The sequence below is a fragment of the Oncorhynchus masou genome, chromosome 28 (assembly GCF_036934945.1).
Source record: "Oncorhynchus masou masou isolate Uvic2021 chromosome 28, UVic_Omas_1.1, whole genome shotgun sequence".
In the NCBI taxonomy this organism is placed as follows: Eukaryota; Metazoa; Chordata; class Actinopteri; order Salmoniformes; family Salmonidae; genus Oncorhynchus; species Oncorhynchus masou.
In genome coordinates, this window is record NC_088239.1 from 55,263,022 (window position 1) to 55,287,660 (window position 24,639).

Below are 24,639 nucleotides of genomic sequence, written 5' to 3' on the forward strand. Positions count from 1 at the left end.
AGAAAACCATTACACAAAGGGACCAGGACGACTGATCCATGTAAAGGAAAGAATGAATGGGGCCATGTATCGTGAGATTTTGAGTGAAAACCTCCTTCCATCAGCAAGGGCATTGAAGATGAAACGTGGCTGGGTCTTTCAGCATGACAATGATCCCAAACACACCACCCGGGCAACGAAGGAGTGGCTTCGTAAGAAGCATTTCAAGGTCCTGGAGTGGCCTCCAGATCTCAACCCCATAGAAAATCTTTGGAGGGAGTTGAAAGTCCATGTTGCTCAGCAACAGCCCCAAAACATCACTGCTCTAGAGGAGATCTGCATGGAGGAATGGGCCAAAATACCAGCAACAGTGTGAAGACTTACAGAAAACGTTTGAACTCTGTCATTGCCAACAAAGGGTATATAACAAAGTATTGAGATAAGCTTTTGTTATTGACCAAATACTTATTTTCCACCATAATTTGCAAATAAATTCATAAAAAAATCCTACAATGTGATTTTCTGGATTTTTTTTCTCATTTTGTCTGTCATAGTTGAAGTGTACCTATGATGAAAATTACAGGCCTCTCTCATCTTTTTATGTGGGAGAACTTGCACAATTGGTGGCTGACTAAATACGTTTTTGCCCCACTGTATGTGGGAATGTTTGTTTCGTGTGTGTGTACTGTATGTGTGTAACAGCACTCACACAGCACCCAACAGGCTCCCCTCAGTCTCTCTTCATGAAGGCCTGCATCATGTCCATTGGCAGGGGGAAGATGATGGTGGAGTTCTTCTCGGCAGCTATGGTGTTGAGGGTCTGCAGGTAGCGCAGCTGCAAGCCCGATGGAGACTCAGCGATCACCAGAGAGGCCTCCTTCAGAGCCCGCGAAGCGTTCATCTCCCCCTCCGCTGCTATCACCTACACACAGGACCCAGGGGACAGGAGGCAGGGCGGAGGGGGACAGATAGAGAGAGGAAGGGAGAGATGGGAGAAAAAGAGGTTAGGTAATGACCATTAAGTAACGAAGATAGATAATGGAGAGAGAGAGAGAGAGCAGGCTAGAGGTCATGATCACATGAGCTCCTGCATTTTTCAGCATTTTCTTAAAAAAAGATAGATTTAGAGTTAGATGAACATGGATTTTTTGTCAGGAACATATACAGGATGCTACCCTTGACAACATAGCCTTCACTCCAAATCAAAACTCAAAACCTACAACCTGATTTTGGACAGAATTAAGGAATCACCGGGAGGTTTACAACTACCAATGATTATTATTCTATACAACAAATTCTCTGGAAAACAACAGAAACCTGAAAACCCCATCCAACCTGGAACTGAGTGAGTAATGTTTAGTCTGAAACTGTATTTTATTTCAAAAAGCCAAGAAGAAAAATACACTACATTACTTTATTGGGACTGAATGGTAAATTAAGGGTGCCAAGTTTGATACAGCTTCAATTAGCACTGACGTGTCAAGTGAGAGGTGTCAAAGTCCTTTAGCCCAACAATGGCAGGAGAGTCAAACAGTCACCTCCAACCAAATGGAGAGGCCTTAGAAGCTGCCTCCCGCTGTTCAGAGGTAATTAAAATACAGTATCCTGTGTATGTAAAGAATGATAAAGCAAGAAAAGACTACAAAATGAAGCTCCTTATGGAAAATCAAGAGACACTTTTTGCTGACTATTACAAAAATGGGAACATCAGCAACCTTATCTTCCACACAAATCATCCCCTGGCATGGCACAGTGCTATATTTGCACACTACCCCTTTGTTAATTAAAAACCTCTTAGAGATCGGGCTACTTTTTTCAACATTCTGTTAAAAATCGCGCAACATTTCAACGTCCTGCTACTCATGCCAGGAATATAGTATATGCATATGATTAGTATGTGTGCATAGAAAACACTCTGAAGTTTCTAGAACTGGTTCAATGGTGTCTGTGACTATAACAGAACGAGTTCCGTGGTCAAAATCGCCAGAAAACCTGGTCACTAAATCGACGAAGAAAAAATCAATCCACCAGCACATGTATTGTCAATTGGAAGGAAAAATAATTAAGGGTGAGATTATAGTTCCTACAGCTTTCACACGATGTCGCCAGTGTTGTGATTTCGATTCAACTAAATCATTGGTCATCTGAGTAATAGCCACATCCGGTTGTCAAGTCCACAGTTGTAAACAATGGAACCGGAAAAGTTAGTTATGTTTCCCAAACTCGTGCTTATTGAATACAGATCGCTCCGTGATCAATTTGATCGTTTATTAACGTTTAGTAATACCTAAAGTTGGATTACAGAAGTAGTTTGAAGTGTTTTGTCAAAGTTTATAGGCAACTTTTTTAATTAAAACAAATAACGTTGCGTTTAAAAAATGTGTTTTTACTGGATCTGACAGTGTTCATAAATTGACATTTTTGGTACACAAGGACAGATTTAATCGAAAAAAAGACCCAATTGTGATGTTTATGTGTAACGGCATTCTTCGTTTGTCGAAAGAAAGTCGGACCGAAATGCAGCGTGTTGGTTACTCATGTTCTTTAATGGAACAAATGACGATACACGAAATAACTTATAAATACAAAAAACAACAAAACGGAACTTGAAACCTATTACAGCCTATCTGGTGAACACTACACAGAGACAGGAACAATCACCCACGAAATACAAAGTGAAACCCTGGCTACCTAAATACGGTTCCCAATCAGAGACAACGAGAATCACCTGACTCTGATTGAGAACCGCCTCAGGCAGCCAAGCCTATACAACACCCCTACTCAGCCGCAATCCCAAATACTACAAAAAACCCCACTATGAAATACAACAACATAAACCCATGTCACACCCTGGCCTGACCAACTAATTAACGAAAACACAAAATACTAAGACCAAGGCGTGACATTATGGGACATATAGGAGTGCCAACAAAGAATCTCGTCAAAGGTAATGAATGTTTTATATTTTATTTCTGCGTTTTGTGTAGCGCCGGCTACGCTAATTCCTTTGTTTACGTCCCTTCTGGTATTTCGGCGTGTTGCCTGCTATCAGATAATAGCTACTCATGCTTTCGCCGAAAAGCATTTTACAAATCTGACTCGTTGGCTTGATTAACAACGAGTGTAGCTTGAATTGACTACCCTGCATGTGAATTTTAATGAACGTTTGAGTTTTAACGAGTGCTATTAGCATCAGGCGTAGCGCATTTGCATTTATTGTTGGAAGGGGGTGCGGTTGCGTCCCGGGTGGGCCAGACAGGTTAAAAGAGGAGGTGTTAACGAGGGGTGGAAACTCAGGATACTTGACAACGAGGACTCTGAGTCAGCTAATATAAATCTCTATAAGTCTGGAACAGTAATGGTACAGGGCAACCCAAAACAGTTTCAGCTGGACTTTCACCTAATCAAATAATTAGCCCAGCAGGAGAAGCTCTCCCTTGAGAAAGATACCCCCACATCGAGCGGGTCAGACCAGACCTCTTCATTATATAACCCCACAAATGAGCCACCCCCAGCGGAAATTCAATCTGGGGCGGCAGGATAGCCTAGTGGTTAGAGTCCAAACGAGCCACCCCCAGCGGAAATTCAATCTGGGGCGGCAGGATAGCCTAGTGGTTAGAGCGTTGGACTAGTAACCGGAAGGTTGCGAGTTCAAACCCCAGAGCTGACAAGGTACAAATCTGTCATTCTGCCCCTGAACAGGCAGTTAACCCACTGTTCCCAGGCCGTCATTGAAAATAAGAATGTGTTCTTAACTGACTTGCCTGGTTAAATAAAGATAAAAAAAATAAAAATCTCCCAGCACAGAGTACTACCCTCACATTGATAATAAGGATACATTTACCCAGCTGGAGGTAAGGCAGGTGGAGCTGGAACAGCAGGTGATTACACTCCAGTCAGCACAGACCCAGGCCACAGTCCGGAGTGCTGGAGGTGGAGAGAGACATATCTGCACTCTGGACAGTGGTGAGACAACTTCAACAGGAGCAAGAGCAGGAGAAGAACAGAGCACTAGAGGAGAGGATCAGACTGCTGGAAGAGAGATTGAGGGGGATGGCGTGTGACAGAGAACAACCCTAGAGAGGTGGCCATCCCCGCAGAGAAGCCAGCAGAACAGCCCACCTCAGCACCTGACAAAAGTCTCGACATCACAGCAGAACAGACAAATGAAGAACCCCAGGGGCTCTCACCGCCTCTGAGCACCCCCCCTGTCAGCCACCCTGATAGGCCTTCTGACAACCCCCCACACCCACTGAAGACATACACAAGACACAGATTGTTCTCTATATGGACAAATGGGAAATATATACAAGAAAAAAAAACGTTTTCCCAAACACAGTGTGTCTAAACTCTGATGTCCAAACACCCAGCACCCTAGACCTTCTGTCTGAGGACCAACTAGGTTCACCTAGCCAGATAATAATACACACAGGCACAAATTACCTGAGAGCACAGCAGGAAAGGGTGGCCACAGCACTGAAGGGAGTGATTGAAAAAGCTTCTTCTACTTTCCCCAACACACAAGTGGTTATCTCCACCCTGCTACCACGAAAATACTTCCACCCTGCCACAATACAGCGGTTAAACGCAAGTATTTCCCGTGACTGTGCCTCAAAACCAAATGTTTCCCTGGCCCACCACTCCACCCTGGACATGAACAGCCTTTACGACCAGGTCCACCTATACAAGGCAGCAGTGCCCACCTTCGCCCGGACCCTAAAGGACATTGCTCTCAAACGTAGCCCCAACACTTCACACAGCAGCAACAGATCAATAGACACAACGCCCAGACCAGCGAGACACCCTCCCAAACCTGCGGGACCTCCCCCTCCTGGACTTACACATAGAGGACCCACACCAAGAGGACTTACATCCAGACCACAGCACCACCAGCCACATCCACACCCCCACCCCAACCAATCAACACCCCCCCACGTCAACCATGCCCACACCCCATTTAGGCCCCGTCCGATCAGACCTATGTAAAAATCACAGTCTACTTGAACAGAGCAATACTCAATCATGAGGCATCAAAGCCAAAGGAACTGAGTAACATTAAGAAATGCTATAGATGGAAGGAATGCAGTTTGGAAACCTACCAAAAAACAATTAGGCAACAACAAATTAAATCCCTTTTAGACAATTTCCTGGGTAAAACGTTCCACTGTAATAGTGAAGGTGTAAACTTGGCAGTAGAAAATCGTAACAGTATATTTGACCTCTCAGCTTCCCTATCAAATCTAAAAATCTCAAATAGAAAACCGAAAAAATGAACAACAATGACAAATGATTTGATGAAGAATGCAAAAATCTAAGAAAGAAATTGAGAAACCTGTCCAACCAAAAACATAGAGACCCGGAAAACCTGAGTCTACGCCTTCACTATGGTGAATCACTAAAACAATACAGAAATACACTACGGAAAAAGAAGGAACAGCACGTCAGAAATCAGCTCAATGTAATTGAATAATCCATAGACTAACCACTTCTGGGAAAATTGGAAAACACTAAACAAACAACATCACAAAGAATTATCTATCCAAAATGGAGATGTATGGGTAAACCACTTCTCCAATCTTTTTGGCTCTATAACAAAGAATAAAGAGAAAAAACATATACAGGATCAAATACTAGAATAAATCTTAGAATAAACCATTAAAGACTACCAGAACCCGCTGGATTCTCCAATTACCTTGAATGAGCTACAGGACAAAATAAAGACCCTCCAGCCCAAAAAGGCATGTGGTGTTGATGGTATCCTTAATGAAATGATCAAATATACAGACAACAAATTCCAATTGGCTATACTAAAACTCTTTAACATCATCCTTAGCTCTGGCATCTTCCCCAATATTTGGAACCAAGGACTGATCACCACAATCCACAAAAGTGGAGACAGATTTGACCCCAATAACTACCGTGGGATATGCGTCAACAGCAACCTTGAGAAAATCCTCTGCATTATCATTAACAGCAGACTCGTACATTTCCTCAATGGATAGAACGTACTGAGCAAATGTCAAATTGGCTTTTTACCAAATGACCGTACAACAGACCATGTATTCACCCTGCACATCCTAATTGACAACCAAACAAACCAAAACAAAGACAAAGTCTTCTCATGCTTTGTTGATTTCAAAACAGCCTTCGACTCAATTTGGCATGAGGGTCTGCTATACAAATTGATTGACAGTGGTGTTGGGGGTAAAACATACGACATTATAAAATCCACATACACAAACAACAGTGTGCAGTTAAAATAGGGAAGAAAAAAACACATATCTTCCCACAGGGCCGCGGGGTGAGACAGGGATGCAGCTTAAGCCCCACCCTCTTCAACATATATATCAACGAATTGGAGCGGGCACTAGAAAAGTCTGCAGCACCTAGCCTCACCCTACTAGAATCTGAAGTCAAATTTGCTGATGATCTGGTGCTTCTGTCACCAACCAAGGAGGGCCTACAGCAGCACCTAGATATTCTGCACAGATTCTGCCAGACCTGGGCCCTGACAATAAATCTCAGTAAGACCAAAATAATGGTGTTCCAAAAAAGGTCCAGTCGCCAGGACCACAAATACAAATTCCATCTAGACACCATTGCCCTAGAGCACAAAAAAAAAACTATATATACCTTGGCCTAAACATCAGCGCCACACTTCCACAAAGCTGTGAACGATCTGACAGACAAGGCAAGAAGGGCATTCTATGCCATCAAAAGGAACATCAAATTCAACATACTAATTAGGATCTGGCTAAAAATACTTGAATCAGTCGTAGAGCCCATTGCCCTTTATGGTTGTGAGGTCTGGGATCCGCTCACCAACCAAGATTTCACAAAATGGGACCAACACCAAATTGAGACTCTGCAAGCAGAATTCTGCAAAAATATCCTCAGTGTACAACATAAAACACCAAATAATGCATGCAGAGCAGAATTAGGCCGATACCCACTAATTATCAAAATCCAGAAAAGAGCCATTATATTCTACAACCACCTAAAAGGAAGTGATTCCCAAACCTTCCATAACAAAGCCATCACCTACAGAGAGATGACCTTGGAGAAGAGTCCCCTAAGCAAGCTGGTCCTGTGGCTCTGTTCACAAACACACCCCACAGAGCCCCAGGACAGCAGCACAATTAGACCCAAACAAATCATGAGAAAACAAAAAGATAATTGCTTGACACATTGGAAAGAATTAACAAAAAAACTGAGCAAACTAGAATGCTATTTGGCCCTAAACAGAGAGTACACAGTGGCAGAATACCTGACCACTGTGACTGACCCAAACTTAAGGAAAGCTTTGACTATGAACAGACTCAGTGAGCATAGCCTTGCTATTGAGAAAGGCCGCTGTGGGCAGACATGGCTCTCAAGAGAAGACAGGCTTTGTGCACAATGCCAACAAAATGAGGTGGAAACTGAGCTGCACTTCCTAACCTCCTGTCCAATGTATGACCAAATTAGAGACACATATTTCCCTCAGATTACACAGAATTCGAAAACAAACCCAATTTTGATAAACTCCCATATCTACTGGGTGAAATTCCAGTGTGCCATCACAGCAGCACGATTTGTGACCTGTTGCCACAAGAAAAGGGCAACCAGTGAAGAACAAACACCATTGTAAATACACCCCATATTTATGCTTATTTACTTTCCCTTGTGTACCCTTAACCATTTGTACATCGTTGCAACACTGTATATATACGTAATATGAAATTTATCATTTATGTCTTAATTGTTTTGAAACTTCTGTATGTGTAATGTTTACGGTTTATTGTTATTGTTTATTTCACTTTTGTATTTTACCTACTTCACTTGCTTTGGCAATGTTAACACGTTTCCCATGCCAATAAATCCCCTTGAATTGAATTGAATTGAGAGAGAGAGAGAGAGAGAGAGAGAGAGAGAGAGAGAGAGAGAGAGAGAGAGAGAGAGAAATAATTCCACATTGTCATGGAGCGCGTGTCCATGACTTACAGACAATGACACTGAAACAAATGATTGGTTGGAGAGACTCTTTATTGTGTCTCTTTAAGGTATAGCCAAGAATCCTGAAACTAAAGAGAATATGTTGGATTGAGTAGCACATTCTGTTTGCCAACAACACCTTGAGATAAGGCGTCAAAGTCTAGTGTTTGTTATGCATGCCAGTTACTAAAACAATGTAACTTGTGAACCATGGTTGTACTGTGTATAAAGCTGCCTATTTAAACGTACATGCTCTAGTAATGTGAAAAATATTACTAGAATAACGATCAAAGTGTTGGTAGAGTATAATCACATCGTTTAACCTAAATTGTGTTTGTCTGAAGCGCCGCAATGTTTCCTTGTTGAAGTGCCACTGTGCATTACGCATTACACAAATTAGTCTACGAGTCATCGAGGAACATGTATTGGTTGATGGGAATAACCAAAGTGATGAATTATCCCGGGGGTGAATTACTTCATTAATGTGTATTGTGCGATTTAAAGAAGAATTCATGGTACAAGTAATCAAAGGGTTTGTTTATGTAAAACTGTTGTTTAGGACGTTATATGTCCATAGGAAATTACACATTTATGGTAGAAATGTGTTTTGGGGTGTGGGGTACTAACTTCTAAAGTCGAAATATCCTTATTCATGTTACCATTTTAAAACTGAGGGTAGGTAAATATACAGAGTGAGAAAGGGGAGAGCAGAAAGTTTAAATTCTGTCAGAACATGTTATTGTTCAATCTCATATGGAGAGCTGATAAACCACAGTCTGGTGTCAGTCACTGGTAAGGTGGGAAAGCAGTGAGTTAGGGAGAGGTGAGGACTGTGGCTTGAGGTAAGGTCAGAGAAGTGAAGAGGAACAGTTCTATGACATACACACGTAGGAGGCAGAGCCATGACTACCCCAATGAGAGGAGCCACTTAAGTTGTTAGAGGCAAAGAGTTGTTGCCGGAAGAGTTTAAATTGAGAATACCTTTGATTTATTAGTCTTTGTAAACGTCCTGTTTGTTATTTTCTGTACAAACTTTATTGGCCAATTAGTCCTGCACCTGGTAATATTGTAAAAGAAAAGTGTCTACGAGAGGTGAGCACCAAACCATCCTGTCTGTCCCCTCGCGGTCCGATCCGATTCGGCACACATGTCAAGTGAATGTAAGCATACAGAGAGTAACCATAGTGAGTGGATGATTAAATAAATCAATCCCAGAGAGCCCTCTTAACTTTAACCAGCAGATTGAAGATGATATCCAATTAGTGTAATGGCCGATGGGAGGAGACTCGGGCAGAGAAGCCCCAGCTTGTGACCTGCTATGCTCTCGGGTTCTTACGATATGACTACCGGTTGCTAAGGAACAAGGGAGATGACGTGTTGACCCGTCAAAAAAACATTTTCATCTGGATGATTTATTTTGGGAGTCAATCAAATCAACAAACGATATAATAGAAGCCAAGTGGGGATATTTCACTCAGAGGAAAAGGATTTAGCTCAACTCAAGGGACTGAAAAATAGACTAAAGACCAATGCCTGTATATTTGTTATGAACTTGAGTGAAGACCCAAAAGCGGTTTTAACAGAAAACAGAGTTCTTTAATGAAAAACAGGAATGGCATAAATCCTCTTCCAACGTTGTCAGCGGAACAAAAAGAACGTTAGTATAGTGCAGGATGCACCTGCCAGGCAGACTCCGACAGGACAGGACAAGGTGGAAGCAAACGAGACGACAGCTTGCTTCTGGCATCAAAAACACAAACAAGAATCAGACACTGAAAGTAGCAGGAACAGAGAGAGAAATAGAGACCTAATCAGAGGGGAAGAGAGAACAGGTGGGGAAGAGTGAATGAGCTAGTTAGGGGAGATGTAGAACAGCTGAAGAATGAGAGACAGAGAAGGTAACCTAAAAAGACCAGCAGAGAGAGACAGAGTGAAGAGAAAGGACAGGAACAGACATAACAAGACATGACAGTACCCCCCACTCACCGAGCGCCTCCTGGCGCACTCGAGGAGGAAACCTGGCGGCAACGGAGGAAATCATCGATCAGCGAACGGTCCAGCACGTCCCGAGAGGGAACCCAACTCCTCTCCTCAGGACCGTACCCCTCCCAATCCACTAGGTACTGATGACCACGGCCCCGAGGGCGCATGTCCAAAATCTTACGAACCCTGTAGATGGGTGCGCCCTCGACAAGGATGGGGGGAGGGACGAGCGGGGGCGCGAAGAACGGGCTTAACACAGGAGACATGGAAGACCGGGTGAACGCGACGAAGATAGCGCGGGAGAATAAGTCGCACTGCGACAGGATTAACGACCTGAGAAATACGGAACGGACCAATGAACCGCGGGGCCAACTTGCGAGAAGCTGTCTTAAGGGGAAGGTTCTGAGTGGAGAGCCATACTCTCTGACCGCAACAATATCTAGGACTCTTGGTCCTACGCTTATTAGCGGCCCTCACAGTCTGCGCCCTATTACGGCAAAGTGCCGACCTGACCCCTTCCAGGTGCGCTCGCAACGCTGGACAAAAGCCTGAGCGGAGGGGACGCAGGACTCGGCGAGCTGAGATGAGAACAGCGGAGGCTGGTACCCGAGGCTACTCTGAAAAGGGGATAGACCGGTAGCAGACGAGGGAAGCGAGTTGTGGGCGTACTCTGCCCAGGGGAGCTGTTCTGACCAAGACGCAGGGTTACGAAAAGAAAGACTGCGTAAAATGCGACCAACAGTCTGATTGGCCCGTTCGGCTTGACCGTTAGACTGGGGATGAAAGCCGGACGAGAGACTGACGGAAGCCCCAATCAAACGGCAAAACTCCCTCCAAAATTGAGACGTGAACTGCGGGCCTCTGTCGGAAACGACGTCAGACGGAAGGCCATGAATTCGGAAAACATTCTCGATAATGATCTGAGCCGTCTCCTTAGCAGAAGGGAGCTTATCGAGAGGAATGAAATGAGCCGCCTTAGAGAATCTATCGACAACCGTAAGAATAACTGTCTTCCCCGCTGATGAAGGCAGTCCGGTGATAAAATCTAAAGCGATGTGAGACCATGGTCGAGAGGGAATGGGAAGCGGTCGGAGACGGCCGGCAGGAGGAGAGTTCCCAGATTTAGTCTGCGCGCAGACCGAACAAGCGGCGACAAATCGACGCGCGTCACGTTCCCGAGTGGGCCACCAGAAACGCTGGCGAATGGAAGCGAGCGTACCCCGAACGCCGGGATGGCCGGCTAATTTGGCAGAGTGGGCCCACTGAAGAACGGCCGGACGAGTAGGAACGGGAACGAACAGAAGGTTCCTAGGACAAGCTCGCGGCGACGGAGTGTGAGCGAGTGCTTGCTTTACCTGCCTCTCAATTCCCCAGACAGTCAACCCGACAACACGCCCCTCAGGGAGAATCCCATCGGGGTCGGTGGAGACCTCAGAAGAACTGAAGAGACGAGATAAAGCATCAGGTTTGGTGTTTTTTGAGCCCGGACGATAAGAAATAACAAACTCGAAACGAGCGAAAAACAGAGCCCAACGAGCCTGACGCGCATTAAGTCGTTTGGCTGAACGGATGTACTCAAGGTTCCTATGGTCAGTCCAAACGACAAAAGGAACGGTCGCCCCCTCCAACCACTGTCACCATTCGCCTAGGGCTAAGCGGATGGCGAGCAGTTCACGATTACCAACATCATAGTTACGTTCTGACGGCGATAAGCGATGAGAGAAAAACGCGCAAGGATGGACCTTGCCGTCAGAGAGAGAGCGCTGAGAAAGAATGGCTCCCACGCCCACCTCTGACGCGTCAACCTCAACAACAAACTGTCTAGAGATGTCAGGTGTAACAAGAATAGGTGCGGACGTAAAACGATTCTTAAGAAGATCAAAAGCTCCCTGGGCGGAAACGGACCACTTAAAGCACGTCTTAACAGAAGTAAGGGCTGTGAGGGGAGCTGCCACCTGACCGAAATTACGGATGAAACGACGATAGAAATTAGCGAAGCCCAGAAAGCGCTGCAGCTCGACGCGTGACTTAGGAACGGGCCAATCAATGACAGCCTGGACCTTAGCGGGATCCATCTTAATGCCCTCAGCGGAAATAACGGAACCGAGAAAAGGGACAGAGGCGGCATGAAAAGTGCACTTCTCAGCCTTCACATAAAGACAGTTCTCCAAAAGGCGCTGGAGGACGCGTCGCACGTGCTGAACATGAATCGAGAGAGACGGTGAAAAAATCAGGATATCGTCCATGTAAACGAAAACAAAAATGTTCAGCATGTCTCTCAGGACGTCGTTAACTAGTGCCTGAAAGACAGCTGGAGCGTTAACGAGGCCGAAAGGAAGAACCCGGTATTCAAAGTGCCCTAACGGAGTGTTAAACGCCGTCTTCCACTCGTCCCCCTCCCTGATGCGCACGAGATGGTAGGCGTTACGAAGGTCCAATTTGGTGAAAAACCTGGCTCCCTGCAGGATCTCGAAGGCTGAAGACATAAGAGGAAGCGGATAACGATTCTTAACTGTTATGTCATTCAGCCCTCGATAATCCACGCATGGGCGCAGGGACCCGTCCTTCTTCTGAACAAAAAAACCCCCGCTCCGGCGGGGAGAGGAGGAGGAGACTATGGTACCGGCGTCGAGCGAAACCGACAAATAATCCTCGAGAGCCTTACGTTCGGGAGCCGACAGAGAGTATAATCTACCCCGGGGGAGTAGTTCCCGGAAGGAGATCAATACTACAGTCATACGACCGGTGTGGAGGGAGAGAAGTGGCCTTGGAACGACTGAACACCGTGCGCAGATCGTGATACTCCTCCGGCACCCCTGTCAAATCGCCAGGCTCCTCCTGTGAAGAAGAGACAGAGGAAACAGGAGGGATAGCAGACATTAAACAGGTCACATGACAAGAAACATTCCAGGATAGGATAGTATTACTAGACCAATTAATAGAAGGGTTATGGTGCACTAGCCAGGGATGACCCAAAACAACAGGTGTAAAAGGTGAACGAAAAATTAAAAAAGAAATGGTTTCGCTATGATTACCAGAGACAGTGAGGGTTAAAGGCAGCGTCTCACGCTGAATCTTGGGGAGAGAACTACCATCTAAAGCGAACAAGGCCGTGGGCTCCCCTAACAGTCTGAGAGGAATGTCATGTTCCCGAGCCCAGGTCTCGTCCATAAAACAGCCCTCCGCCCCAGAGTCTATCAAGGCACTGCAGGAAGCAGATGAACCGGGCCAGCGGAGATGGACCGGAAAGGTAGTGCGTGATCCAGAAGGAGAGGCCTGAGTAGTTGCGCTCACCAGTAGCCCTCCTCTTACTGATGAGCTCTGGCTTTTACTGGACATGAGGTGACAAAATGACCAGCGGAGCCGCAGTAGAGACAGAGGCGATTGGTGATTCTCCGTTCCTTCTCCTTGGCCGAGATGCGGATACCCCCCAGCTGCATAGGCTCAGCATCCGAGCCGGCGGAGGAGGGTGGCAGTGAAGCGGCAGGTGGCAGTGATGTGGAGAGGGGAGCAACGGAGAACGCGAGCTCCTTTCCACGAGCTCGGCGACGAAGATCAAACCGTCGCTCTATGCGAATAGCGAGAGCTATTAAGGAGTCCAGACTGGAAGGAACCTCCCGGGAGAGGATCTCATCCTTAACCTCGACGAGGAGACCCTCCAGAAAACGAGCGAGCAAAGCCGGCTCGTTCCAGTCACTAGAGGCAGCGAGAGTGCGAAACTCAATAGAATAATCCGTTATGGATCGATTCCCCTGACATAGGGAAGACAGGGCCCTGGAAGCCTCCTCGCCAAAAACAGAACGGTCAAAAACCCGTATCATCTCCTCCTTAAAGTCCTGATACTGGTTAATACACTCAGCCCTCGCCTCCCAGACTGCCGTGCCCCACTCACGCGCCCGTCCGGTAAGGAGAGAAATGACGTAGTAGGCGATGCGGGCTGCGCTCCTGGAGTAAGTGTTGGGCTGGAGAGAGAACACCACATCACACTGAGTGAGGAATGAGCGGCACTCAGTGGGCTCCCCAGAGTAACACGGCGGGTTGTTGATCCTGGGCTCCGGAGACTCGGAAACCCTGGAAGTGGGCGGTGGATCGAGGTGGAGTTGGTGAACCTGTCTTGTGAGGTCGGAGACTTGGACGGCCAGGGTCTCAACGGCATGTTGAGCAGCAGACAATTCCTCCTCGTGTCTGCCTAGCATCGCTCCCTGGATCTCGACGGCGGAGTGAAAAGGGTCCGGAGCCGCTGGGTCCATTCGTGGTCTGATTCTTCTGTTATGAACTTGAGTGAAGACCCAAAGCGGTTTTAACAGAAAACAGAGTTCTTTAATGAAAAACAGGAATGGCATAAATCCTCTTCCAACGTTGTCAGCGGAACAAAAAGAACGTTAGTATAGTGCAGGATGCACCTGCCAGGCAGACTCCGACAGGACAGGACAAGGTGGAAGCAAACGAGACGACAGCTTGCTTCTGGCATCAAAAACACAAACAAGAATCAGACACTGAAAGTAGCAGGAACAGAGAGAGAAATAGAGACCTAATCAGAGGGGGAAGAGAGAACAGGTGGGGAAGAGTGAATGAGCTAGTTAGGGGAGATGTAGAACAGCTGAAGAATGAGAGACAGAGAAGGTAACCTAAAAAGACCAGCAGAGAGAGACAGAGTGAAGAGAAAGGACAGGAACAGACATAACAAGACATGACAATATTCAAGTGTGTGTGTGACCCTGGTCTGTATCTGTGTCAGTACCGTACCTTTGCCCTGGCCTCACGGCTAGCCTCGGCCTCTGCAGCCATGGCCCTCTGGAGCTGCTGGGGCAGTTTGACGTCCTTGATCTCCACCCGCTCCACCTTGATACCCCAGTCATCTGTAGCGTCGTCCAGGGTAGTCTGAGGAAACACAGGGGATAAGACACGGAACTCTACATCCAACACGCTCCTTTTGAAACCTCAGGTCACAACAGGCCCAGACAGGGCTCAGAAGGGCTCAAAAGTGTGACCATTTTGGCCGCATATGCACCGAAATATTTTGCTGTTTGACCTGAAATTAAATGCAATTTTAAGAGCACCAGTGCGCCTAGAATAAAAAAATGTGCCCACTTAATAATTGTCGTAATGATTAGGTTTCGTTGTACCGTTGTTTCCGAGTGCCCTAGAGAAAAAGCAGAGTGCAGATTCGTTAGTGTCACAGCTGAACCATTACTACAAAGAAAACTCATTGTTTCTGGCACAAACAGGTGAAAGGTAATTACCCGCACCATTACTAGTGTGTTTTGACCAACATCTGTCGGGACATACACATTGCCACAATCATCTATTTTTGTCCCGTGGAATAGATCTAAATGTTTATCCTCATAATTATGGACTATTGAATCACCATCTTATTAGGTTTGCAATCGGAAACAAATAATTCCCTCAGACCCCAACCAAGGATTATCCAAAGCCGCACTATAAATTCTAGGACAACCCAAAGATTCCTAGGTGCACTTCCAGACTCAATCCACCTACCCAAGGGCGGTGGAGTAAAAACAAATCTGTTAACCACCTAACCTTAACCTTGTGTAATACCCTAGATGCAGTCGCACTGCTAAAAACATTGAGGGGTGGAATATACACGGCAGTGACAATAACCAAAGAAAATTATCTCAGGAGGTAATTGTTGAGGTATTCCAGATCGGGAAAAGAAAAGGACTTGAGTTCCTTTACGCTACCACAATCACACCATGAGTTGTTAATCATGAGACATGCCCCTCCATCTTTGCTACCTAGTGGCTTTAGTGAACTCCAGCAACATCTCCTGTTTTATGGCAATTATGGCTTGCTGCAAAGTGTGGTTTTAAGTTGCTATAGCAAGACTAAATAAAGAACAGACCACAGTGCATTAGAGTACCTGCATGCTGTGGAGTATGGTGCGTGTGTATGGTCAGGTTATGGTCAGAGTGAGTGGTAGGATTCTGTGGTCCACCTGCATGCTGTGGGCTATCTCCTCGCGGTCAGACAGGATCTCAGCCAGGTTCTTGGTGCCCAGGACGTTCCTCAGGGTGGTCTGTGCCAGCAAGCGGGTGGCAGCGTCAGCGTTGGTGATATTGGCCACAGCCAGGGTGGCATTCTGAACACGGTAGTACACCACTCCATCAACACTGACCGTCACTGAGTCCTTAGTCAGAATCTGGGGAGAAGGGGAAAATCAGTTTCTACTGACAGCACTGATCACTGGTATTTCATGATAAGAGTAATTAAGGTAATGGGGGGTGGGGCTCACCTCTTGTGGGGGGATGTCGAAGGTGATGGTGCGCATGTCCACATTGATGAAATTATCTGTGCACGGCAGGATGAAGAACAGGCCTGTGGGGTGATGTGCACGCACACATGTTTTACAGCAAAGCCTAAAGCTACAAATCAAGCCTCAGTTCCATTAGTCTCACAACTATTGTACAATCAGTACAGTACAAATACAGAGTTCTGGGCATGATGGTGTGTAAGATGATGATGGTGTGTAGCTTAGGCCAAACAAACGGCTTAAAATGATACTTTGGGATTTTGGCCTCGCTGCTAGAATCCTGAAGTATCCCTTTAACAATTTGTAAGTCGCTCTGGATAAGAGCGTCTGCTAAATGACTTAAATGTAATGTAAATGTAACAGAGGCATTTGCCCCGTGCAACTTTCACTCATGTAAACAGCCCCTTCTTTTTCTTGAATAATTGTTCCCAGCTGGGACTTCAGCCAAATGCTAGCTGCTGGCCCTGGTTGTACTGTACTGCAAGTCTGAAACACAGGAGCATGCTCTGAATTCGCTATGCAAAGCATCATGGGATATGATGGAAAATTCCATGGATTCCCACCCTAAAAATGTAACTGGTTCACTCACCACACCAACTTGGTTTAAGGCTAATGCAGAGTAACACCAATGCATAAAGCATCAGGGAAACTTGCAAATGCAAACTACTGACTAGCCCATAGCCTGACTTATAACAGTTGATTCTGTTAAAAGATCTTATCTGACAGTTGGACAATACTTACTATGGAGGGAGGGGGAAAGACCATAGAGATAATGAGCAGAGTTTAGTTGGCGAAACCAAATATTAAACTCAACTTTGGTGTTTGTGTCTCCGGGCAGCAGAGGAACTTGAGGGTCCCTTCGTGACAGATGGACACAGTTTATTATTACCCCTGGCTGTTATCATGCGGCTGTTCCGGAATCCTGCTAGATCATGTTTCACCCATGGAGAGCAATGCTTGAGAGTTTGATGTCCATAGCCTGGCTATGGTAGATAGGGGCCACTTTATACTTACACTGAAGGTTGGAGATTTTTTATGGCAATACCGTATCTTGCACATTGTTAAAGTGTAAATACAGCTAATTCATCAATTATCTTAAGAATGCCAACATCTACTGAGGGGTAAATGTCAACCAAACCCTCAGCACCACCCTTCCACTCCAACTACAAAGAGATAGCATGCCTCTGATCTAGCCACTCTGCTCAGCTAGGGGGGAATTCCAACAAGAATGAAGTGCGTAAATGGAACATAATTCCCTTTTTAGACTTTTCTGTCTACACGTATTCTGGTCTTGAACTTAAGCATGAGAATAGCATGCTATTAACCTGCTATTCGTTTGGGGTGGCAATCAAAGAAATTAAGGTGTGGCAAAGGTGTGTCTACAGATACACCATATTCTGACCTTGACTTAATTCCCTCGTAATTCCACCACCTTTATGCACAATGAATAAGGTTGAGTAACCTGTTGGTTCCAAGTGGAACAACATCTACTTTATTTTTTTTCTAAAAGAAATAACACCAGTGTCCATGCACTGAAATGTACTAATTGATAAGAGCTATTGATTAGAGCTCGGTAAATGAGCAAGCCATTTGGATAAGGGGATTGTAAATATAAATTACCATTGTTTTAGATCCATTTTACCTTATGATAACTGGAGACAAATGTCAAACCAGTTATATGGCTGTAAACTGAAGCATACCAACATATCACCTTTTCAACAGTGAAGTTTACGAAATGCTGGCACTATAACATGCAGGTATGACAGTTATAGGCTTCTTTAGAAATGTGCAAATGACAGAATAGTGCCAAATCTACCCGAGTTGATTTTTGATTTGTAGAATGTTTTAATTATATGCCCAGACTTTTCTTTATACTGTATTTTTTGCAATTTGTATCTTTTTAAATATTATTCACTATCGGTAGCCACCATCAGTTATACCCACATACAGTTTTAACTAGTGTTAGTTTCCTTACATTTGTAACTGTCATTTTAGTGTTAGTTTCCTTACATTTGTAACTGTCATTTTATTCTTTATATAATTTATTTTGCACCTGCATATGGTAAGTCTGAATACCAACTACCGAGAAGTGCGTAGGAAAAGCGTACATAGGGAAAGCGTACATTTCCTAAGTCTGAATACCAACTACCGAGAAGTGCGTAGGAAAGGTGTGCATAGGGAAAGCGTACATTTCCTAAGTCTGAATCAGGCCATTCGAGAAATGAGGAGAACCTAATTTAGGGAAAAAGTTAGCATCAAAGGGTAATATCATTAGAGTAAAGGAAAACACACAAACAGGAGATGCACAAAATAACCTTCCGAATAGGCGGTTGGTAGTAGGCAAAAGAAAGATCAGAGAGCTGAGGAGGGATGTTGATGTTTATTCTGCATTACCAGTCCAGTACTCCTCCTCCTAACATACTTTCACAGTTAACGTGGTTTCAAGGCAGGCCCACATCCTGTTTACTGCGATTTTCGTTTATATCATACTCGTAGAGACTAAAATGTAATTTTATGGGACCTTGAAAGAATCCAAGAATCATAGCTAATAGGCACAGAGTTTCTCCAAGGACGGTGGGTGTGAAGGTGATGATGGGGAGTATGTTACCTGGCCCTTTAGCTCTTCCTCGTAGGATCCGCCCCAGCCGAAAGATGATGGCCCTCTCATACTCCTTCACAATCTGGGAGAGAAAGTAACACAGGCTGGGTAGTCATAGTTCTCCCTTCTTTTATATATATATATATATATATATATATATATATATACACACGCACAACCGTTCAAAAGTTTGGGGTCGCTTAGAAATGTATTTTTTCTTTAAAGAAAAGCTCATTTTTTGTCCATTAAAATAACATAAAATTGATCAGAAATACATTGTAGACATTGTTAATGTTGTCAATGACTATTATAGCTGTAAACGGCAGATTCTTTATGGAATATCTACATAGGTGTATTGAGTAGAGGTCGACCGATTAGGATTATTTTAACGCCGATACCGATATTGATTATTGGAGGACCAAAAAAACCCGATATATATAAATGTGTTCATTGTTCATTCAGTATTTTTGTAATTGTCATTCTTACAAGTATATATATATATATATACTTGTATGGATGACAATTACAAAAATACTGAATGAACAATGAACACGTTTATTTTAACTTAACATAATACATAAAGAAAATCAATTTAGTCTCAAATAAATAATGAAACATGTTCAATTTGGTTTAAATAATGCAAAAACAGTGTTGGAGAAGAAAGTAAAAGTGCAATATGTGCCATGTAAAAAGGCTAACGTTTACGTTCCTTGCTTAGGTATGAGAACATGTGAAAGCTGGTAGTTCTTTTTAACATGAGTGTTCAATATTCCCAGTTAAGAAGTTTTAGGTTGTAGTTATTACAGGACTATTTCTCTTTATACCATTTGTATTTCATATAGATTTGACTATTGGATGTTTTTATAGGCACATTTGTATTGCCAGTCTAATTTTGGGAATTGATAGGCTTGAAGTCATAAACAGTGATGTACCTCAAGCATTGCTAAGAGCTGCTGGAAAATGCAGTAAAGTGCTGTTTGAATGAATGTTTACGAGCCTGCTGCGGCCTACCACCGCTCAGTCAGACTGCTCTATCAAATATCAAATCATATACTTAATTATAATGAACACACAGAAATATGAACCTTTGGTCATTAATATGGTCAAATCCGGAAACTATCATTTCGAAAACAAAACATTTACTCTTTCAGTGGAATACGGAACTGTTCCGTATTTTATCGAACGGATGGCAACCCTAAATCTAAATATTGCTGTTACATTGCAAAACCTTCAATGTTATGTCATAATTATGTAAAATTCTGGCAAATTAATTACGGTCTTTGTTAGGAAGAAATGGTCTTCACACAGTTTGCAATGAGCCAGGTGGCCCAAACTGCTTCATATACCCTGACTCTGCTTGCACTGAACACTAGAGAAGTGACACAATTTCCCTAGTTAATATTGCCTGCAAATATTAATTTATTTTAACTACATGTGCAGGTTTAAAAAATATATACTTGTGTATTGGTTTTAAGCTGTGATTTGATTCGATGATAAATTAACAGGCACCGCATTGATTATATGCAACGCAAAACAAGCTAGTTAACCTAGTAATATCATCAACCATGTGTAGTTAACTAGTGATTATGTGAAGATTGATTGTTTTTTTATAAGATAAGTTTAATGCTAGCTAGCAACTTACCTTGGCTCCTTGCAGCCACAAGGTCCTTTTGATGCTGCACTCACGTAACAGGTGGTCAGCCTGCCACACAGTCTCCTCGTGGATTGCAATGTAATCTGCCATAATTGGCATCCAAAAAGGCTGATTACCGATTGATATGAAAATTTGAAATTGGACCTAATTAATCGGCCAGGCCGATTAATCAGTCAACCTCTAGTACAGAGGCCCATTATCAGCAACTATCACTCCTGGGTTCCAATGGAACATTGTGTTAGCTAATGCAAGTTTATCATTTTAAAAGTCTAATTGATCATTAGAAAACCCTTTTTGCAATTAGCACAGCTGAAAACTGTTGTCCTAATTAAAGAAGCAATAAAACTAGCCTTCTTTAGACTAGTTGAGTATCTGGAGCATCAGCATTTGTGGGTTCGATTACAGGCTCAAAATGGCCAGAACAAAGAACTTTCTTCTGAAACTTGTTAGTTTATTCTTGTTCCGAGGAAGGCTATTCCATGCGAGAAATTGCCAAGAAACTGAAGATCTCATACAACGCTGTGTACTACTCCCTTCACAGAACAGCACAAACTGTATCTAGCTTCATTAAATAGTACCCGCAAAACACCAGTATCAACGTTAACAGTGAAGAGGCGACTCCGGGATGCTGGCCTTGTAGTGTATATATGGTTTTATTTACCCCTTTTTCCTCCCCAATTCTGTGGTTTCCAATTGGTAGTTACAGTCTTGTCTCATCGCTGCAACTCCCGTACAGCTCGGGAGAGGCGAAGTTTGAGAGCCGTGCGTCCTCCGAAACACAACCCAACCAAGCCGCACTACTTCTTGACTCAATGCCCACTAAACCTGGAAGCCAGTCACACCAATGTGTCAGAGGAAACACCATACACCTGGCGACCGTGTCAGCGTGCACTGCTCCCGCCCCGGCACAGGAGTCTCTGCCAACCAAACCCTCCCCTAACCCGGACGGCGCTGGGCCAATTGTGTGCCGCCCCATGCATCTCCTGGTCACGGATGGCTGTGACAGAGCCTGGACTCTAATCCAGCATCTCTAGCGGCGCAGCTAGCACTGCGATGAAGTTCCTTATACCAATGCGCCACTTGGGAGGCCCCCTCTCCCCTTTTTGACAAACTTTTCGCTACACTGGTAATTGAGATATCATATGTAAAGTCTATGAACATATGGAGAAGGAACTGTCAGATGCGTCACAATACCCCCTGAACTAGATGCATTTGGAGCCAAATTTGAAATGGAATACATTGAATACATGCAGCAGGGTGGAAAAAATAAATGTAGGAATTTAAATGCATTTTCGGAAGGTCTGTGTCACCATTCATGAACTACATTAAATATATACACTGAATAAAAATATAAATGCAACAAGTTGGCTTCAGGTTTCATGTGCTGAAAATGTCGTGCACAAGTTTGTTTAGATTCTTGTTAGTGAGAATTTCTCCTTTGCCAAGATAATCCATCCACCTGACAGGTGTGGTATATCAAGTAACTGATTAAACAGCATGAACATTACACAGGTGCAGTTGTCACACAACACAATTCCACAGATGTGTCAAGTTTTGAGGGAGCATGCAAGTGACATGGTGACTGCAGGAATGTCCACCAGAGATGTTGCCAGATAATTGAGTGTTCATTTCTCTACCATAAGCCGCCTCCAACGTTGTTTTAGAGAATTTAGCAGCATGTCCAACCGGTCTCACACCTGCAGACCACGTGTATGGCCTTGTGTGGGTGAGTGGTTTGCTGATGTCAACGTTGTGAACCGAGTTGCCCATGGTGGGGTTGTGGTATGGGCAGACATAAGCTACGAACAATGAACACAATTTGAATGAACAGAGATACCGTGATGAGATCCTGAGGCCCATTTTTAGGCCCATATTTTTAAAAGGAATCTGTGCATGCATCTTTAGTAACCCTGTGCATGTATCTTTAGTAACCCTGTGCTTGGCGTGACTGTTATAGGGAAGAGCAAAACATTCGATATGCCCTAAAATATTTTGATATGCAACCTGGAACAAAAATGTAAGAGGACCAGTTCTTCTATAGTGAAGCAAATCTCACATCTGTGCTGTTTCCGAGCAATGTTGTTAGGCTACATTGTATCGTTCAAAATAATTTCACTTCACCAAGACGTCCAAGTTCTTCAAGTTTACCACTACAGTGCCTTCAGAAAGTATTCATATCCCTTGAGATCACGTCCTGACCTTAGTTCCTTTGTTCTGTCTCTATTTTAGTTTGGTCAGGGCGTGAGTTGGGATGGGCATTCTATGTTTTGTGTTCTGTGTTTTCTATTTCTATGTGTTTGGTCTGGTATGGTTCCCAATCAGAGGCAGCTGGCAATCGTTGTCTCGGATTGAGAGCCATACTTAGGCAGCCTGTTTTCCCACTATGATTTGTGGGTAGTTATTTTCTGTTTAGTGTTTTTGGTGCACCTTACAGAACTGTTCCTTTGTCGGTTTGTTGTTTTTGTTCAGTATTCATCTTTATTAAAATTATTATGAATTACGTACCACGCTGCACTTTGGTCCTTTTCTCCTTCTCCTGACGGTCCTCTTCTCCTTCTCCCGAGGACAATCGTTACACTTGACTTATTCCACATTTGGTTGTGTTACAGCCTGAATTCAAAATGGATTATATAGTTGTTTTTCTCTCACCCATCTACACACAATACCCCATAATGTCAAAGTGAAAAACATTTTTAAACATTTTTACTTATGTATTGAAGATGAAATACCAAAATGTAGTTTACACCCCTGAGACAATACTTTGTAGAAGCAACTTTGGCGGCGATAACAGCTTTGAATCGTCTTGGGTATCTGTATCAGCTTTGCACAACATGAGTATTTTCTCCCATTCTTCCTGGCAGGCTTTCTCAAAACCTCTTAAGTTAGATGGAGGAGCAGTGATGAACATCAATCATCAAGTCTTTCCACAAATTTTCAATGGAATTCAAGTCTGGGCTTTGGCTGGGCTACTAAATGACTTTCACATTCTTGTTCTGAAGCCATTCTAGCATTGCTTTGGCTGTATGCTTGGGGTCATTGTCCTGTTGGAACGTAAATCTTCGATCCCAGTCTAAGGTTGTTTGCACTCTGAAGCAGGTTCCCATCAAGGATTTACTTGTATTTGGCTCCATTCATTGTTCCCTGTATCCTTGCTAATCTTTCAGTTCCTGCTGCTGAAAAGCATCCCCATAACATGATGCTGCCGCCACCGTGCTTCACGGTATGGATGGTGTTAGACGGGTGATGAGCTTTGCCTGGTTCTCTTCAGACACAGCGCTTTGCATTCAGGCCAAGTACATTTTTTGTCTCATCAGACCATAAAATCTTTTGCCTTACGCTCTCAGAATTTTTCACATGCCTTTTTGCAAACTCCAGGCGTGCAGTCCTGTGACTTCTTCTCATGAGTCGCATCTGTCTGGCCAATTCCCAATGATGGACACCACTGTGCTCTTGGAAACACTCTAGAAATTGTTTTATACACTTCCTCAGATATGTGCCTCATCAGAATTCTCTCTCAGAGATACGGACAGTCTCTTGAACATCATGGAATAGTTTCTGCTCTGACATACACTTTCAACTGTGGGGGTCGAAAAGTATTCAGACCCCTTGAACCTTTTCTATATTTTGTTACGTTACAGCCTCATTCTAAAATGTATTAAATATTTTTAAAATTCACATCAATCTACACACAATACCCAATAACAGGTTTTTCTTTAGATTTTTGCAAATGTATTAAAAATAAAAAAACACAGGAATATGTTATTTAGATCTGTTATTATCTGTTAATATGTTATTCAGATCCTTTGCTATGAGACTCAAAATTGAGCTCAGGTGCATCCTGTTTCCATTGATCATCCTGGAGATGTTTATACAACTTGATTGGAGTCCACCTGTGGTAAATTCAATTGATTGGATATGATTTGGAAAGGCACACATCTGTCTATATTTGCCTACTCAACTTCCACCTCTCACGTGGCTAGCCATGGTACTGATTTCTGTCTGTGTGTATGTGGTAAGAGTAAAAACATTTGACCCTAATTGTGAACGCTAATTCCATTCTCTTTTTCAAGTTGTCAAAACGGTCTATGGCTCTGTCATACAGTACACTTTTAGTTTTTGTTGCCATAGGCTACTAAACTAAAATGCTTGCTAGCCTAATTTCCTGGCATGGGCAACAAT

The 24,639-nt window shown here is 43.8% G+C and overlaps 1 protein-coding gene across 1 annotated transcript in view; it reads right to left on the reverse strand.

Moving 5' to 3' along the window:
• Window positions 1–589: 589 nt before the first annotated feature.
• Window positions 590–24,639, reverse strand: part of LOC135517925 (stomatin-like) — a 33,240-nt gene continuing 9,190 nt past the window's right edge. The window contains exons 3-7 of the mRNA XM_064942652.1: window positions 18,816–18,888; window positions 16,190–16,272; window positions 15,893–16,096; window positions 14,683–14,817; window positions 590–901 (exon numbers count right to left, since the gene is read on the reverse strand). Coding sequence (XP_064798724.1) covers window positions 710–901; window positions 14,683–14,817; window positions 15,893–16,096; window positions 16,190–16,272; window positions 18,816–18,888 — 687 coding nt within the window. The 3' untranslated portion in view covers window positions 590–709. The remainder of the gene's footprint in view (window positions 902–14,682; window positions 14,818–15,892; window positions 16,097–16,189; window positions 16,273–18,815; window positions 18,889–24,639) is intronic.